Source organism: Rutilus rutilus (genome assembly GCF_951802725.1).
Source record: "Rutilus rutilus genome assembly, chromosome: 7".
Lineage (NCBI taxonomy): Eukaryota > Metazoa > Chordata > Actinopteri > Cypriniformes > Leuciscidae > Rutilus > Rutilus rutilus.
In genome coordinates, this window is record NC_140221.1 from 20,278,869 (window position 1) to 20,298,413 (window position 19,545).

Here is a 19,545-nt window from a genome sequence, read left to right on the forward strand (position 1 = left end):
CTGGAATAAATAAACAATAATATTAGGCCACGTCAATGAGCTAGAAAACAGCCAGGGATAAAAGGGGTCAGGCGGACCTTTCTGACAGGAAGATCCTTCATAAACTCCATCACAACTTGTCTCTCAGGAGGAATTCGGTACTGGCCATTGGGCTTGTTCTTGTCACTGCATACTTTTGCAAGCATCATGTTTGGGGCAATACCTACAACAGAGAATAATTTGAAATTTCGTACATACAGTATAAATACTGGATATACTTATGTTTGCAAGTTAAAGGCACCACAAGAGGTCGCTTATTCAAAACAATAACAAAGTTGTAGCTTGATGACGCAGTGACAGAGTGTGGAACCATGAAGCTGTTTTCAAAGGTTATCTTTGGCGACAGAACCTGCAGCAAACAATAATGAATAATTGTGGCCCATCACGAATGTGCAAAACAAACAACCGTGGCTTCCCAGACGCTAACAGAGATCGTCGGCTTTGATGCTATAACTAATACTTCCGCATTTTTTCAGGAAGCGCACTTCTTTCCATGGTTTCTACTGACAGCTGAGGGTAAGGGGAGTATAACCCAATTGACAGGCGACACAAAGACACGGGCCGTTTCACTGATTAAAATTGCGGATTTCTCTGGATTTAAACATTGTAAACATTTGGGATAACGCAAGTACACAAGTCAACAAAATATATAACATTGTTCAAGTGGTTTTTGGATATTTTAAAGGTGAAATAGGTGATTCTCTACAGAAACATTTTTTTTGTTATGCTGGTTGAAAGTCGCCTCATATCCTGATAGCAATCACTATGTTAAGCGGTCTGTGTATTTATATAAATATATATCGTCTGTGGAAGGCGTAGGACCATAAAATGTTCGTTCAATCACTGCATTTGGTCCGAATAAAATGATAGCACGTGTTCCCTATCAGTCAATGTGTGTTTGCATTTGCAGGGAGGGTGGATCTGTATGCTTTCAATGCTAGCAGGCTAAAGTTAGCCTTTCCCAGATCACCTTTTGCACCTTTAATACAAAAATCTTACCTATTGTACCTTTAAGAGTAAAAACCAAATAAAAATATCCACTCCCTCACCTGCACTGGCAGTAAGAGACGTTTTCTGCTCAATACGGAAGCGCATCTCCCTCACAGCCTCCTCTGCACTTGTCCCAAACACCTCAGCTTTCCCTTCAGCTCCTGACAGAGAGGTCGAGGAGCAGGGACTGTCCTCAAACAGCACAGGAGACAGTCCATCTTTTTCCAATTCACCCGCAAACTTTCCTGCATCATCATCTTTTCATCAGATGAAAGAACAAACATCATGCTAATATAACTGCTCATATTAAAAGACATTTTAATACATAATAAGCTTAAATACAATATCAGTATGTTGGCTTTTCCAAGCCAACTTAATTAAAGACACTTAATATAAAGTGGGACCAGATATTTATTTAAATTATAAATCTGTGCAAAATATTATTTGGAAAATATCTATAATTATTATGTTAAATTACTATTTTTTTTCTCTACTTTTTATAGTACTGTAAGATGTTTTTTTATTTTATTATTATTTTAAAATAAATCATTATTACAATTACAAATTTGTATTTATTAGATTTTTTTTTTACACTGCTTATCTCCAATCTTTTCTACAGACCCCAAATCACTTCCAGTTTGAAAACCCCTGCACTGGTCAGTAGACTTCTGTAACACACCTGTCTTGGCATCACGCATGTGATGTGTTCGCATGGTCTCCGGCCAGAGCTTCCGCTGCTCCAGATGCTCAGTGATGTCCAGATAAGCCTCGTCCAGACTCACAGGCATGAAATGAGGGTCATACTCTGAGAATATCTCGCGTACCTTAAAGACAGACCCAGGCATGAGGAAACGACAGCAGATATGACTACTGAATGTTGCCGGACTTACATATAACATACCTGGGCACTCACTGCTCTGTATTTGTCAAAGTTGGTGGGCATGATAACTAGGTTTGGACAGAGCTTCTTCGCAATGAACCCTGGCATGGCAGCACGGACACCAAACCTCCTGGCATGGTAATTGGAGGTTGACTGGAATTGATAAAGACAGTGTCAACACTGTGGACATGTGATGATGTTCTGTGAGTTTTGTTTCAGATTCTCACCAGCATGCTCATGGACCCCACTGCCATCGGTTTGTCCTTCAGCTCCGGGCAGTCTCTCATTTCTACGGCAGCATAGAACGCGTCCATGTCTACGTGAACTATCACACGGCCCAGATCTCGACCCCTCTCCAGTTCACATTTTAGTTTGTCCACCTACGGTGCGAAAACTCTTAAAACAGCTGAACAGGTATGTGGAACTAATGTATTTCATTGTATATTTTAGGTACCTCTTTGTTTCACTCCTGTTTATATTTTGCATAAAGAGAATGTAGCTTATCTTAGGACCATTAAGATTTATTGCATTGTGACAATAAAGCACAATGCAATAATATCACGATGCAATTATCATGACCATAAGGCATAATTCACACTGTTCCTGCTGTGTAAAACATTAATAAGACTCATCCTGTCCAGACAAAATTATTTCAAATAATGATTTCAAACTATTTAAATAATACATCCTATTTTCAATATGATAGCATTTCAGTAATAAAACTCATAAGATTTATGACAATCATTACAGAGTTGATTACCTCTGCTTGTGCTTGCTTCATCTGTTCTTTAGTGATTCTTGCTTTTTGCTCCATCATTTTTTCAATGCGCTGATTCACCTGCCGCTCCTTCTTAAGTTCATTCTCATAAAATTTAGATCCCTGTTATTCAAAAGAACAAATTTATTAAATTTTTTTCAACTGCATTATAAATGGGACAAATGTCAACACTGTCCTGAACTGTAACTTGCTACTGTTAACTTCATATAAAAGTATTTAAACATTTAATGAATTTATAATATTAACCCTCGGTTTCACAGACAAGGCCTAGTCCCAGACTAAAATGCATGTTTAAGCTGTTGTAACTAAAAGCAACTTGCACTAGCATATCTAAAAATGTGTCAATGCCATTGTTTTGTCTCAAGATGCACACCAGTAATGTTTTTTTTCTACGGCATATTTAAAAAATGTTTTTAACTAATTGAACTAAAGCCCAATCCTGGCTTAATCTAAGCCCTGTCTGTGAAACTAGGCTTAATTTATTTAAAACACACATTTTACTTTAATTAAAGTGATTATAGAACCTTTTTTGTCCTTATATTAATTGAGAATCTTTTTTTTTTTTATGTCACAGAACAGGACTATTGATGAATTAAAATTTTACTAAAATAACTTAAAATTTGATTTCATGTTATTTATTAAAAACGAATATGTAAATAAATGAGTAAATAATAAATCTAACAGAACAGAACTATAATGAATAGCATAATAATGTAACTTGATAGAAACTTAATAACATGCCCTGACAGGCCAAACTTCAGCCATTCACATTAATATAACCTAAATATGAATTGTATTTGTGTCTGATCTGCTTAAAAAAGCTTAACGTCCACGTTATTTGTCAACTACACATATAAATACAAGTATAATACTGTATAACTTAAGTAGATAAATAGCTGTGCAGACCTTGGAGGTTTCCAGAATGACCTTGTTGATCTTGTCTCTGTCCAGTCCCTCCATACCAGCCTTGTTATCATTGAGAGCGATCCTGGAGAGAAGATCAGCTCCAGAGCTGCTCACAGCAGCATCCTGATGGTGATCCTCCATTCCTGCTACTTTCACTTCCTTCACCAAACTAACACCTGCGACCCAGTAAGCGACCTGCTATGGATGCTAAACGTCGAAATATTGAGGCAAAATGTTGTTGTTGTTTTTTCTATTGACAGCTTTTCCTGTGCTAGTTAGCCTAGATAGATATCACCGAATGCATTTGAAAGCATTTGCTTTTAACTGAATTACGTTACTTGACTGTCTTGCAGATATATAGTTAAAGAAACATAAACTAGTCAAGGATCCATGGGTTTATAGTCAACTAAAAAACAAAAAACGATATAAAAGCGTTATTTGCCAAGATATAGCCCCCATTTTTGAACGTCTCGTTCTCGAAAGGAACGCACCACCATGAACGTCTTTATCGCCACCTGCTGTACTGGAATATGTCATACACCATGTGGGGTTTCTTTTTCATGTATGTTTTAAATGCTATGTGACATTTTGTTTATTTGTGAGCGAATTCCAAACGACGTTTTTGCGCACTTGAAGGCCACTACGAAAAAGAGACGCCATTTGTTGCGTTGTTTATTTCGAGTCAAAAATAGGGTGACCAGCATACCTGTCAAGCTACATTTGGGTACCAAAATACGGGAGACCTGGGGGGGGTTTCAGTTCCCACATGCGGTTTCATGTCATCTTACACACCATCGCCAAATCATAGAAAATGTCAGTTAAGAAAGTTGTATTGATCAATACACAACAAATCAATATACAGAAAAACAGATTTCTAAAATAAGGTAGGCCTATAGGCCACAAATCTGTGAGTAGGCTACAGTTAGCAAAACTGAACATGTGATGTTGTGTAATATTCAGTTACTGTAAGAAACTGTTCCAGCGGGTGGAGTTTACTGGTAGGCTACTGAATATTAGGGTAGACTGTGTACAGTTGAGACATGTGTACAGTTGAGACACCTTAAATAACTTGCGTGCGCAGCATGCACAAGTTGTGATTTTTGCTGTGCACATGTGTATTAGTGTCCTCTTTTATCCTGCAAAATCTGAAGACTGGACGCGTCTCCGATCAGAAGATATCTGCAAAAGTTTTTTTTTTCTAAGGCTTGCATCGTTTTTTGCGCACTCAACTATGAATAACTTATTATCCTTATGTGACTGTTAAACGTAACTGGTACCATTACAAACATTATTCTGTGCCCTGTGCCCTACCAATTGGCATATTTCATGGTACTGAGTCATGCAAGCTCAATGCAAAATCTAGAGAAATGTGAGAAGTGGCCAGCGGGGGATAGTTGAGACACAAGTGTCTCAACCGTACCCCGATAGAGTTCTATTACAAAACACGCTGTTTATTTGTTCAGTGTTATGATAACAGGTTAAACGTCATAATTGGCCAGCATAGGATGCAATTAAAAATACAATTTCATATTTATTATATTTAAACTGTATATTATTAATAAATATTGTTAAATATCTTGTTCATGTTTTATACATTTTAACGGTGCTAATTTACATCAAATTAATGAATTTAGAAAGGATGAATAAACAGACATGTTGCCCAATTGTTATTTTCTTAATTTGTCTTTATTTATTATATTTGCAATGAACATTTAGCTACATTTCCCTCATTAAAAATGGGTGTCTCAACTGTACCATAGTACTGTCTCAACTGTCCCGTACATAGGTACAGTTGAGACAGAGTTGACACAAAAAGCACCTTATTTTTATTCGCTAATTGTGGAAAATATAAACTACTTATGGGTATTATTGATTGATAATATATTAGTCTACAAGCTAATGTAATGTCATGTGGCATTTCATGTGAAAATTCAATTCTTTTCAGTATGTATTTTTGTGTGAAAAATCAAAACTCAAAAAGTGTCTCAACTGTACACAGTCTACCCACATCACCACATACTCCATTAACTGGAACAGATTTTCACTGGAACTGAATATTACATCCAAATATTGATGTAATCAATCAGCATATTGTTGTGTAACTTAACCTATTGGAACAGTATTTCACATGAACTGAATATTACAAACAACTATTGCGAAAGAACGATTTACAAAACAACGATTGCGAAAGCGTGCACGGATTATGAATTTGTTCACTGTCTGTTTTACGTAGTTTTTTTCTGTTTAGTTCTATTTTGTTAATAAATTTTGCATTCTATTTTGGCTTTCTCGTGTGTCCCTATTTTTTGTTGTGTCCCTTTTGAGCCACGGGGCGAAACGGGTACGGATTGAAAAACCAAAGCAATAACTGTACGGTTTACAAATCTGAGCACAGCTGAGACTTTTTCTCTGGTAGGCTACTTTTGGCGTAGGATATTTATTTCCGTCAAGGTCAGACAGCGATGTCAAATGTATTCATTTCCCAGGAATGAGTGATGCGCTTTCCGCTTTTAAAGTTTTATAAAATAAGTAGCCTAAGATATGGCTTGAATGGTGTAAAAGCATTAGCAAGAATAAAAGCGCATCATAATGTAACGCCATGCAGCCAAAGGATGACAGAAAAAAACGGATGCGCTGCGTTAATTGCGTTAAATATTTACTAACCACTGAGTCTCTTTTCCCATTTCTACCAGTAACGCTTATTCAACTTCCCGCGTCTACTAACAAATTACCTGCGCAGATATCGACGGACGGCACAACTGGGTTGTAGGTTGCCAGGTTGAGCTCACAAATGTGTTGAAATTTGTATGATGTGTTGATTGAGCGAGTAGGATGGGTTTCATACGAGATCTGGCAACTGGACAACCTTGGAATAATATATTGATGTGATTATTCATATAACGACGTTTGGGCCATAGGCCTACAAATAACGGGAGTTTCACGGGATAAATAACAAAACGGGAGGGGGGCGGGAGATGGGCGTGAATACGGGAGACTCCCGGGGAAAACGGGAGTGTTGACAGATGCCCTAACCTCAACCTTAAACCTACCCATCCCCTCGCTGCCTGGAAACACCAAACACCTTAATAATAAGCGCGCCGGTGACGACAGCATTTTTATTTATTTTTTAAAGGCGGCCGAGACGAGTTCGAGTTTCGAATTTGGTGGACAGCAAATTCACATTTAAATGTAAGTATTATGTTTTCATTTACTCAAATAGCTAGCGAAACCAGAGTTAAAGTTTCTTATAAACTTCATCTTCTTCGTCACCATTGCGTGGCTTCATTTGTCAGGTAGTTTGAGGCAAAACTTGTGCTAATATTAGTTTAACGACCTATTTGTAATATTTGCACTAGTCTACCTCACTTGTGTATTATAAGAAATATCACTCACCCTATAAAGCCCACAACAATAAGAAAAACAGTTAAGGCAATGGGGTTTCACTTGTATGTGTTTTTAGTGCTGTCATGAAAGCTAAAGGTTTTAGCCAAATTTGAGTTTCCAGAAATTATGTTTTCTGAAGTATTTTGTATGCATGTCTTGATGTGTCATATTTTGCAGCGTTAACAATGCACTTAAGATTGCACGCCTGTGTTAAGTACATTTTCTGCTTTTTTAGAGCAATTCAGGAAAAAAAAAAAGTTGAAATGTATTGTGTTGTTGTTGTTGTTAACAAGCCATGGTTCATTTGCTCTGCCCTTAGGATTGCAAGTGTCCTGGGACAGGTGAGGGTGTGAGTGGGAAACCCACTGCTGAAACTTGGCCCTGGTTTGTCCTCATGGATGAGGTGTTGGGACAGAGGCATTGCACCAACCCCCCTGTCCTCATTGCCTCAATCCCTGAGGACACACCAGGGCCGAGTTCAGCAGTGGGTGCCCACGGTGAGGAGGAGCCAGGGGCAGCAGCAGCACCACCAGTAGCAGCAGCACGATGGCAGAGGCGAGGAGAGGATGGACAGGCTGTTTTCTCTTCTTGAGAGAATTGAAAAATATATATTTTTTCTACATAGGCCTAATTTTTGTTTAACTTTTTTCACTTTTATTTTTTAAAAGGAAAGAAAAAATCTGTACATTATTTTTATGCAACTTTAAAAGAATGAATTGGTCTGGACATTGTTTATTTTTGTAATGACAGTAATAATTTCTACATGAAACAAATTCTTGTATACTTTTTTTTTTTTTTTTTTTTTTTAAATACAATTGGTAAATGAAAATCATTTGTTCCACGGGCTACATTAAAGTACTTTCCCCAACTATTAACAACATACGTTAAACATATCAAAATCAACATAAACATTTACATTTACAGTACATAAAATAAGAAAAAAAAATGATGTAGACTTTTATTGAGCTGAGCAGGGAGACCCTGGTGGTGCCGCTGGACCGGGATAGGCTGCCACAATAGAGACCCTGGTAAGGCCTCCTGCTGGTGGGACATCATCTGAGACGGTCTCCACAGTGTTTGAGTGCATATTTCCACTATCCACTAAATTGTCTACCAACAGGTTGCAGGGCTGACTCAATCGATGGCTCCCATGTCACTGAGGTTTTTTTCTTTTTTTCAAAAAGAGTATATTTCTGAAAAAAGTACTTTTAATAACTACTAATACTGCATTGGGGGAAAACTACTAAAACCTTAGTTAAGCAAAATTTTCTTGCATACTCTCTAATGTACTTAAAGTATCAAGAGTAAAATGTATTCTGCAGGGGGAAAAAACTCCTTGTCAGGGTTTTTATGATAGTTTTGCATTTATATTATGCTACTACTGCATTTTACTTCTGAATATTTTCAAGGTTGTTACATTATATACTTTTGTGTAGTTTAATGTAAAATCATATGTGAGGGGAAAAAAGTACTTCAGTAGGTTACTTCACATTTGTACGTGAAAACTTAACGAAATATGCAGTTCCGAAAATTAAAGTAACAAAATATAGGTCTATTGTCACAATATTAACAAATTGTTGCTAACTACAGCTGCGTCCCATATGAAAGGGCGCATCTGAAGCGCTCGGACCGGTCTAGCCTATGGAGGATTGTTCTTGTCGCCTGGCAACTGTGACAGCTGCCGATGACGAGCGCGAGAAATACTGGACTTTTTTATATTCAAACAAGGCTAAACCGAAAATACATGACCCGGCAGCGCCGTGGCTGAAACATCCTCACCATGTCCTCCAGTAAAATATAAAACATAAAAATGACAATAGCCAATTCTGGCTCCATAGGATTTTAGCTGGACTTGGTCAGAACTGTTTCAAAAATAGTTATCTGCATGATGCCTGCATGCTGCCTTTGGGCTCAGTGATGTTGTAAAATAGAGACATGTTATGTTATTATGATGTAATGGTGTTTTTTGGAAGGGACTAAAGAACAAAGATTTTTTATCAGCTGAAAGGAAGAATACAAATGTTTTATTAAGTTAGACATTATAACAGTTTCAGGTTATGTTTTGGTGTTGGTAACATATCCCACACGAACTTATAATCGTCCCACATTTGGTTTGTTTGATGGTGGTCACCCTAGTTAAAAATCGTATTCGGTACCAAACCTTTGACCAAACTAGCATCAAATGCGAGTCGAGTATATAGACAGGGTCGAGCATATGCGTCTCTGTCTCGCGATATAATAATATAACCTCGCGTAACTGGATTACGAGTCGTGTGGACACGAGCCGTGGGCGGAACGCGGAAGTCACAGACAGACGGATTGAATCTGATCCAGCCATTAATTGTAATATAACGCTTACAAATAGGATTTATAACTAAATAAGAAGTAAGAAAACAGGTCTGTCGTATTTATTATTGGGGTTAACAGAATTTTATTGTGTGAGATCCTCTACTGAACTCCGTAGATTACGCTGTTTACTGTAAGAGCCCAAGAGGAACTAGCGTGTTTCAACAGAACACCAGAATGGCGCTTCATCAAAAAGCCCAGGTTTCATGGTGAAAAATATGGATACAAAACCGTCGAAATGATCCTTAACGTCGTGGCGGTTTTGATACTGTTAATCAACATCAACATCATCGGTAAGGACTCAAATGATATGATTTGTGGAATTGCCTCAATTATAGTATTTAAAACAACGTGTCTTGCTTTCGTGTCCTTAAAACAGCGAATATCTGTTTTATTTCAGAGAGGACATTCGGCTTAAATCCTCCTCAAGATATCAAGCTAGTCGGATCATATCTGGAGTGGAAGCCTTCCAACGACGACAACGTGCTGTATTCACTACAGTACAACCCTAAATAGTAGGCATATTATGTTAAATGTATAGTTCAACCAAAATTAAATTATGTCATCATTTACTCACCTTCATGTTGTTCCAAACCCTTTTGATGTTTTTTTTTTTTTTTTTTTTCTACAAGAGTTATACAGAATTTCAGTCACTTTCATTGGCTCTTTTTCCATACAGTTAAAAATGTAATGGTGACTGAGGAGGTCATATAACACCTGCACTATCATCTTGCCTTTAACTTATTCTGTATTGTTATTTTGATTTTAGCAAATCAGAGGATGAGTGGCTCAATGTGTCGAGCCATATTGGAACAAAATTAATAATCACTCCTGAATTTTATGGAGCGGTATTCCGAGTTCGCACAGAGAAAGGAAACAATGTGTCAGAATGGCGGTATTCAAATCCAGTCCAGTGTGTAAATGGTAAAGATTGCTTTATGTGGTTATATGTGCCTTCTATTTTAAATGTTTGTTTATCACCTCTAATATCTCTTACACAAACATCTATGTTCTTTGTGTTTCACAGTTCCGTTTTGTCTTCCTTTGACGAATCTGATTGTAACACCTGAAAGGGTTTCCCTGACTATGGCACATATGGATGACAGCTTGGAGAAAGAATATGGAGTGCACATTGAATTTAATATATCATACTGGAAAGTGGATAACGGAGGATCCCCTAAGGTCTCTTGCATCCTTCACAAAACAAAAAAGAAAAAAAAATCATGTAAACAAACATTCATTCCATTTCTGTCGGAGGACTAGTGAAAGCTGACAAGAGTTTTTTTTATTCCTACAGGTAGAGTCTATTATTACGAATAGCAAGAATGTACTCTTGCCTGAACTGGAATCAGAGCAAAAGTACTGTTTCAAGGTTGAATATTTGTATTACAATAAGCCTTATGGAAATGCTAGCGAGGAAAGATGTGAAATCATCCCGGAAACACGTAAGTCTTTTTCACTTATTTATTACTAGAACACAGACTGCATCAGCTTCATTCAGAGTGTGTGTGTGTGTGTGTGTGTGTGATTAAACCCAATCAGAAATTCATTAACTTTTAGAACTGAAAATAAATCACATGCTGCAATACATTATTCATTTTGCTCAAGTGCATTAATTGTTTAACTGAAATGTGTTCTTTCATTCCTTTCTTCCTGTGTAGCTGAAGCAGCAAGGAGACGTGTTTTGCTCTATAGTATTTTAACCACGTTTTTTGTTTCGGCCATGTGTGGTATCTTCATTTTTGTACTTTTTAAATACCACAAAAAGGTGAAACAACTATTGCAGCCAGTCCAACTGGAAATTCCTGACCACTATCGAGAGGTACACATCCATATTTTATAATTATTAATCAATTGAGATAAAAGTAAAGTAACTGAATGGTAGTTCTAATATGGCAACCTATAACAATGAACTACTTTTTTTTGATAAATATTGTTTTGGTGCATGTTGTCGAATTTTAGTTCTGAAGAGGTCTGTTATCATCAGATTCAGGCAAAACATTTTTCTTAAAGGAACCGTATGTAAGAAATGTATTTCAGTTAATCATAAAATGGCCCTGATATGTCACTAGACATTAAGAAATCATGTTCATTTCAAATACTTATATCACTGACAACAGTAGTCCGGCCAGGATATTGTCATTTAAAAGTGAAGTTGCAGCCCTCAACTGATGTTGGTGTTGTCATGTTGTGTTTTGGCCCGATGCGCGACCCTCCACCTATCTACTAATCACGAAGTCAGTAGTGTTTCGGCATCCGGGTTGCCAGCTCTGCTCTAGTTACCACAGCTGCAGCTACAAACGTGTCGGATAAAAAATGTCTAACGTTACAAAACCTAAATGAATAGCTGTATCTTTGATATCTGTTACACATAGTGACTTAGGCTTGTGCTTGTACTTACGTTAATGACAGATACCTACCGTTACAAGTTAGACTAACAGCTACTGTTCTAACAATGTACTGTCACATACGAGCGTACATCTTTACGATTATATTTGGCTAATTGCCATTAGTACATTTTTGCGATATATAATTACTTCGCAAAACATCTCTCATGAAGCATAAACAAATATAGCTGCGAGCAGCGATTACGGGCCCAAGCCGGTGGCACCGCAACCCCGGTGCCTTTAGTTACCTAAAGGCACCGGGGTGGCGGTGCCGCCGGTATATATATATATATATATATATATAAATAAAAGACAGAAACCTTATTAGTTTATTCAGATTTTATGATACTCTCAAAATATTCCACAACAAATCCTTTAAATTTAATGTAAAATTAAAAACGAAAGTAAGCAGTGTTGGGCTCACGTAACCCTCTCATTAGAATCAAAATGTTTCAACATTCGCAATATATTTGGATGCTAAACTATTCTTTATTATAGGCTTTGTACTAGGCTTGGGCGGTATTCAAATTTTGATACCGTCAAACCTCCTCCCTATTTTACCGGGGTATACGGTATTACCGTGACTAATAAAAAATTATGACATAATGGGCTCAGACGGCGTCACCAAACTGTTGGCTTGTGCCTACACCGTTCAGAAACTGAATGCTAGATCGGGCAAAAATAAAAAATCAAGCCCAACCCGTGCACGTTGTGTCTGAGTCCGGCCGACGGCATTAACTGTTATTATGAGCCCGAGCCCGCATTATTCAACATAATATCTGTGTGCGTTAGAGCTGTAGCGGTGCGTCGATGACGTCGACGCGTCGACGCCAAAATTACGTCGACGTCATATTTTTTGCGTCGACGCTTCTTTATTTTTTATCTATTTATTTTTTTGCACCATTCCCGGAGGTACAGCTCGCCACACACTCACCGCCCGCCGTGTTATTCTGCCATGTTTTCTCCCTTTCTTTCCAAACCGCGACAAACGCCAGTCTCCTTTCTCTGCAGAATGCCACAAATCCGCTCAACCAATCACAGCGCACCATTCCACGCATTGTAAACAGTAACGGTGGCGCTCTGACACTCGGCATCCTAGTTTTCCTTATCTACTTTGCACTTTTTGATCAACAAACAAACAAAAAAAATAATACATTGATGAACCTGTGGTGGATTCTGCCGTAGGGAAGAAACGTAAGCCATCGAAATCTAATCATTTACGTGAGGAGATTAAGAAGATGAGGCACGCGGGAGGAAGAGAAATGCCGACTGATGCTTGTTCTCACACGACAGCGTCAAACTTCTGTCGAATGCTGTCACGTTAACCCCAGGGGATCTTTTAAAAAACTTTCAATTCTTGTACTCAAAGTCAACGAAAACCGAGCAGGACCTAAGCCATTTTACAGCTGATCGCCGTCAAAAAAGAAGGTCGCCGTCGTTCAGAAGGTATTTCTAGCGATGGCTGATTGAATGTAGCCTATGTTTAGTCCAGATTAGTATTGACCGAGTTCAGAGGCTGTCATATGTGGATCAACTTACTTTGTTGTGTATTTTCAACAGTTTCAATGTGAAAAATAACTTTTATATTGATTCAATGGATTAATTTCATGAAAAAAAAAAGGATTTATCACATTTATACTATATTATTCAGAAGTAAACATTGTAGCTGACAGTGTGTTTATGTCAGAATGTTTATTTTTAAACCACAACCTTCTAAGTGCTTCTTTTACCGATATATTTAACATATCTTTTGCATTTCTCATCCAAACAACGTCAAACTTGGCACTGCACTTACTCGTGCCCAGACAGCTGTCGAGTTTGAAATCCATCGGAGTAACGGTTCGACAGAGATATGCGAATAACAGACAGGATAAATAATTCCAATTAGTCGTTAGATTAGTCGACTAATCGATAAAATAATCGCCCGACTAATCGTTTAATTAATAATCGTTTACCCCAGCCCTAGTGTGCGTGCAACGCCTTTGTAGTGCCTTTGTAATCCGGTGACGCGTGTCCATTGATTTTTATTAATAAAACTTTTCTGCAAGGATGGAATTTGACGATCGCCATCTCTGTAGTGAACGCGCCTATAGAGAGAAATGCACATCATTACACAATCAGAGAGTGGCCTTTTTCTTTTCGTTTTGAATTGTTTCGTTTAAAGAAATTGACGATCGGCATCTCCGTAGTGAACGTTATAGAGAGAAATGCACATCATGGATTACAGAGAGTACGTTAGGCTAGTCTATTTATTTTCGTTTTGAATGGTTTCGTTTAATGAAATTGATGATCGCATCTCCGTATGAACGCCCCTAGAGAGAAATGCACATCATGGATTACTTAGCCTAATCAGTGAGTAGCCTATTTCTTTCATTTTTAATTGTTTCGTTTAAATAAATTTCAAGCTTTATTTATATATATTTGTCATGTCTGTGAGGCATAGCCTACACTGAGTTTCGTTTAATTTATGAGATTTCAATGCAAGTGACCGCGGCATGCCCATCATGTCATGATTATCCAGGCAATTGGTTGATGAATTTCGTTTTGTATATATTGTTTCTTAATTTTAATAAATTTTTCGTTTTAAAGAGGCCTTTTACAAAACGAAATTTATTGAAGTGGATCGTCTGACACCCTATGCATCCCATCTTATTTGTGCCGTTCACTTTTCATAATCAACAAAGATGGAAAAAATAACATTATAATATTTTAACAAATACGAAACTTAATGCGCTTATTTAATGAACGCGAGAACAAAATGCATCCTGGCAGCAGTGAGTGGGCGGTTGTTTCGGAGATGCGACATTAGGTTAGAGGTGTTTACATCTCTTGTATTTACCGCCTCTCCCTTCTCATTCGGTTGGAACCAGAAATATTGCCAAACTGCAACCACACATAAGCATTTTTTAGGCAATAAATAAATAATATATATTATAGGCTATATAAGTGCCGGTAATGACGGTATTGAAACTGATACCGGTGCTATTTTAAGATCCCGCGGTATCCGATATTACCGTAATACCGCCCAACCCTACTTTGTACTTCACTCGTGTTCAAATATCGACGGAAAAAATCCTGGAGAGTGTGTGTGTGTGTGTGTGGCGCGGGCGCGATTGAACAGTAGACACATAAAAACATACTCAGTCATTTTGTTCATACAGGACATCATTCTAACTGCAAAGTGTTAACTTATATTTGTGTACAGTCGCAATAAAACACAACATTGTGCTTTTGTAAAATAAATTCAAGCAATCCGCCCCCCGAAAGGAGCTAATTTTAAAATTAAACTAAAATGCTCACGGTTGCACGGGCATTCATAACGGTGCGCGTCCACGGCGAGGAACGAGCAGAACAGAGTCAACGTTTTTTAGTTCATTCCTACTTTCATAGGAATTCATTGAAAACCCATAATAGCCGACTTCCTGTTGGGCTGGCGTAAAACTTAGAGCACGAAAGTTGTTCGGCCCGATGAGATCTATATGTGTACCGAGTTTCATATTATTACATGCAAGTGTGTTTGATTTATGGACAAGTGTTCGGATCCCGTTCCGGGGGCGCTGTCGAGCCCCCCTGCCACGCCCGGGTACCAGCTTCAGCCCGGCCCTGATGGCCGCGGGTTCTGACCCGTGTGCAAAGTTGTACACCGCTCTACAGTAATTTGAAAGTGATTGCAGTACCAGTTTTGGCCACAATCTTACATACGGTTCCTTTAAATGATCATTCATCAGTTCGAAGAGTTAGATGTAAATTATTATTCTTTTTTTTTTAAATGAGTATTTATGTTATTTCCCTCTATGTAGGTTCTGTATGATAGGTTTCCTCTGCAAGCATGTCCAAGTCCCAGCAGTCAGAGTCTACGGTCATGTGACTTGATCACAGTAATAGAGAACAGCAAAGAGGAACAAGAGAAAAGATCTTTGACTTAAAGATTGTGACTGTCTTTTACATATTTGGTATTTTTCTTTGCAATTAACATACTTTGCACATCACTAACAAGCTTACAAATTCAGATCTGTCCTGTGTAAATGCATCAGAAAACAGTTACATGAGCATTAGTATTGTTGTTTAATGTTTATTTGGTTTAGATTAGATTGCAATGATTGATATTTCTAACACTTAACACTAAATCTGAAAATAACTGTTTGTTGCTGTTGCTGAAAAAAACAATGTAAATTTACTTGATTTTTCTTTGGCAAGTTTTTGCACACGTTTAAGTCAATATCACATATGGAATTAAGTAAACTCTACTTAACTAAGTTAAGTGAATAACTAAGAAAATAAGTAATTTTAAAGGTTAAAGGTTGAGTAATATTTATTTAGTTGAAGTTTCCTTTGCAATACATTTAATTCAAACAATATAATATTGAATTAAGCCATACTTTTAAAGTATATGCTTTACTAATAAAATACCCAAGTAATTAATACAATAGATATTAAGACTGTATATCTACACATCAGACATTAAGTATCATGAATGCAGAGACCTCAATACTTGGTAGACAATGACAGTAACATTTGATGGATCGTTTTTGTATTTGTCATTTTGAGTAGAAAATGAACTCCAAATGTCACAAAATTGCACGCTACTAATCCTAACAACTAAAGCAATGATAAAACAGTGTAAATACTGTTTTTTTTTTTAAGTAAAAAAAAATAAATAAAAAAAAATTCAAGGCCCAATGCATGATGGGAGCACCAGTATCAGAAAAGTTTAGTAATTTTACGTTGATATTTACGCTTTCATTTCTACACGCTTGAATTGAGTACTAATAGACTTTACTTAGTTTTTTTTTTTTTTTTATTCTTGCCTGAACTAACTTTTTCATGTAAATTACAGTTTTTTCTGTAGTACTTCACCACAAAATCATTTTTATCAGTGCACAGTTTTAGAATAATGTAATCGCTATCTACATTTAATCTGTTTAAGTATCAATGATGGGCTAAGTAGAGATTCAGCTAAAGAAAATAACTAAAAATTCTGATTTTTTTTTTTTTTTAATATAAGAATTCTTCAAGTCACTGTAATATATATTTAGTTGTTTATGTTTGGCCATAACAGTAACTGGTTGTTCCATTTGACCCTCTCATATTCTTTCCCTATTTCAACTAAACTCCTGTTACAACACAAGTGCTCAGTTTTCAGTATTGCATATGAGTTTACTTTATTATATTTCAAAATTCCCTTTAAATAGCTGTACACAGTTGGTCTTCCCTCAGAGCATCATTTCTTGTACATGTCCCTCATTTACATTTTATTTTTGTATTAGTATAGTTGTATTAGTTTTGTTGAATGTCTTTTTTATTGTGAAATTAATTTGGTTGCCAAAATGTAAAAATATATTGAAGTATTTCATATAGCAACTATATCTATCTACACTAATGATGGAGTTAATTAGGAAAAGTACGCTGTGTCAGCTTATTTTAATTGCATTCAATTGGGCTGCTTTTGATAAAAGCTTGCACTTGTTTGTATTTTTCTATGTTCTTGTCGAAAGGTTTTTGTTAGTGCCTACATTTGTGATAGTGGCTATTTAACATGCAATACAAAGTTAGTAATTGTGGGAGCTTAATTTTTATACTGTGAAATTGTAAAATGATAGTGTAGTTTTTAATGAATGTTTGATTAATAGCTTTAATATAACCAATGAATATTGGAGATTTGAAACTACTGCTAAGCTCTCACTGTTCTTTGTTGATTTTTTTGCACAACTGTGAAATTATACTTATTAATGTAGCTGTTTATTTTGCTTTCTTGTTTTGATTTATACAGACAACTTTTATTGTGAACCAGCTTAAGACAAAATGTGCAAAGTCTCTCAATTGAGAAATAGGCGCTATAAATAAATAAAAAAGTTTACTCTTCTTGCATAATTTTCAGTTATTAGCATGAGTTGAGTATGCTAATTGCTTGATGTACAATATGCAGATTTTACCTAAAAAATAAAACTTATTTTTCCAACCACAAGAGGGCACAAGCCTACTTGACAAATTATTCTTGTTATTCTTACATTTTTGTGCACTGATTTTCATAAGCACTCAAGGAAAAGCCAGCTACAAACTTCCTAAACCTTTCTGCTTTTCTCAGAAAACCTAATCATATTTTGTAGAATTAGTCACATTTTTTTACCAGATGAAAAGACGAGTGAAATGCCAGGACTGTTTTAGTCTGAACTGTGAACTTCTGCACCCTGTTTTCTCCACGGAACATCCGATCTTTGCATGAGACTGAAGCGAAGAATGTGCCAGCGGCATGCAATGTGTTGGATAGCTTTAGAGATGATAGGGAACAGACTTAAACCCCTTAACTGTTCCTCCTGAAGCCATTGTCTCAATATCTCCATCAAAGGAATGTTAAGCCTCCATGCATTACACTGTGAGGAAAGAAGGGCTTCAAATACTTGAAGCAGACAGGTGTTTACACAAGTGATACTTGCTTTGACACAAGGATGTTTGTGTCTTGAGAAAGACATACAGATTGTCAAAGAGTTTGTTATTATCTAAACACTTTAAACTACCATGAAAAAAGCACCTAAAACCAGCCTAAGAAGTTGGTCTTGGATGGTTTAGCTGGTTTAAGCTGGTCTTTTGACCTATATCTTAACTAACAGGCTGGCCAAGCTGTTTAGCTGGACGGCCAGTTGGTCTTCCAGCTAAGGCTGTTTTAGCTAGACTACATTTTTGTTGTGATTTTTTTCTTCCGAAAAGATCGGAAGACTTTTACTATATGCTAATGAAAGGAAAAGCTGTGTAGGACAACTCTGATATAGTATAACCTTCGGTTTATGGGTCTAATAAAACCATTCTTGTGTGCAAAGGTCAACGATTTAAAGAATGGAAAGAAGTACTTTTGATTCAAAAGGATGTTTTAAAAGTTGAACAAATGCTCAAATTAATTTAGAGTTGCATTCATTGATTGTGTGCATTCTTTAGCCATTTTAACAGGATTGATTTTTATATGAGCATTAATTCTCGTTACATATTAGAAAGCAAGCTAACAACTGCATACTCATTACCACAACATGCTACATTTTGTACAGTATCAATTTGTACTGTATTTTCAATCAAATAAATGAAAAACAAACATTTCAGAAATCTTACCAAGCTTAAGCTTAATTTGAACAGTAGTGAACATGCATGTCTTTAGCCAATGTGCAACCCATAGTGAAATATTTGAGAATCAAAACTTATTTTTAAGCAGCAAACCACATTATACCTTACTATATTCTTATCTGTTTATGACAAGTGTATAAATATTTGTTATCGGAATGGACTTTCAAACTAACATGAACAAGATGTAAGCCAAGGCCAGTCATGTCCGTGCGTGACAGCTAAGATTGAAGAAGTGCATTGCCTCAATTAATAAACTATTATAAACCCCAGAAGAACCATAACAGCGACTAGTAGGGATTTTGTTCAATTCTGTTTGCAAAAAAAAAAAGACTCAGATTCAATCACTGATTCAATCTGTGACTCTTCCTGTAGATTACAGCATTGCACCAGTAGGTGGCGACCAGTTAATGTTTGAGTATTATGATTTAATAACTTCGTTCCAAACAACAAATTAACAGCATAATTTAAAATACGAATTAGGACAATAATAATTAGGCCTATTGACTGATCAACATTAGGCTACTTGTATTTTTAAACAATGTGAACACATGAGGGCATTTAAAACACTAAATGAGATTACAAAGTTTATTCATTTCATAATGGTCATATGCTTTATAACAAAGGTTTTCACCTCAGACGACAGAATATGTGCGCTTACATAGAATAGGCCTATATATAAAAGCTAGTTTGATTAGCATTGAGAGCAATGCAAATCAAACTAGCTT

General features: G+C 36.6%; 2 protein-coding genes and 1 long non-coding RNA gene across 3 annotated transcripts in view; 2 read left to right on the forward strand and 1 right to left on the reverse strand.

The window, feature by feature from the left end:
• The window catches only part of polk (polymerase (DNA directed) kappa), a 10,574-nt gene extending 6,476 nt beyond the window's left edge, over window positions 1–4,098 (reverse strand). Inside the window, exons 1-7 of the mRNA XM_084414946.1 lie at window positions 3,594–4,098; window positions 2,670–2,789; window positions 2,137–2,289; window positions 1,931–2,062; window positions 1,709–1,853; window positions 1,089–1,286; window positions 78–202 (exon numbers count right to left, since the gene is read on the reverse strand). Coding sequence (XP_084271072.1) covers window positions 78–202; window positions 1,089–1,286; window positions 1,709–1,853; window positions 1,931–2,062; window positions 2,137–2,289; window positions 2,670–2,789; window positions 3,594–3,734 — 1,014 coding nt within the window. The 5' untranslated portion in view covers window positions 3,735–4,098. The remainder of the gene's footprint in view (window positions 1–77; window positions 203–1,088; window positions 1,287–1,708; window positions 1,854–1,930; window positions 2,063–2,136; window positions 2,290–2,669; window positions 2,790–3,593) is intronic.
• LOC311294216 lies at window positions 3,680–7,404 on the forward strand. The gene is made up of 3 exons (XR_014628026.1): window positions 3,680–3,779; window positions 6,727–6,782; window positions 7,297–7,404. It is a non-coding gene; the product is annotated as an uncharacterized lncRNA (long non-coding RNA).
• Window positions 7,405–9,237: 1,833 nt separating this feature from the next.
• ifngr2 (interferon gamma receptor 2) lies at window positions 9,238–17,572 on the forward strand. Its single transcript, XM_084415224.1, has 7 exons — window positions 9,238–9,616; window positions 9,724–9,838; window positions 10,093–10,247; window positions 10,351–10,505; window positions 10,621–10,768; window positions 10,985–11,145; window positions 15,511–17,572. The coding sequence occupies exons 1-7, from the start codon at window positions 9,562–9,564 to the stop codon at window positions 15,634–15,636; spliced, it is 915 nt and encodes a 304-aa protein (XP_084271350.1). The 5' UTR covers window positions 9,238–9,561; the 3' UTR covers window positions 15,637–17,572.
• The last annotated feature ends 1,973 nt before the right edge of the window (window positions 17,573–19,545 follow it).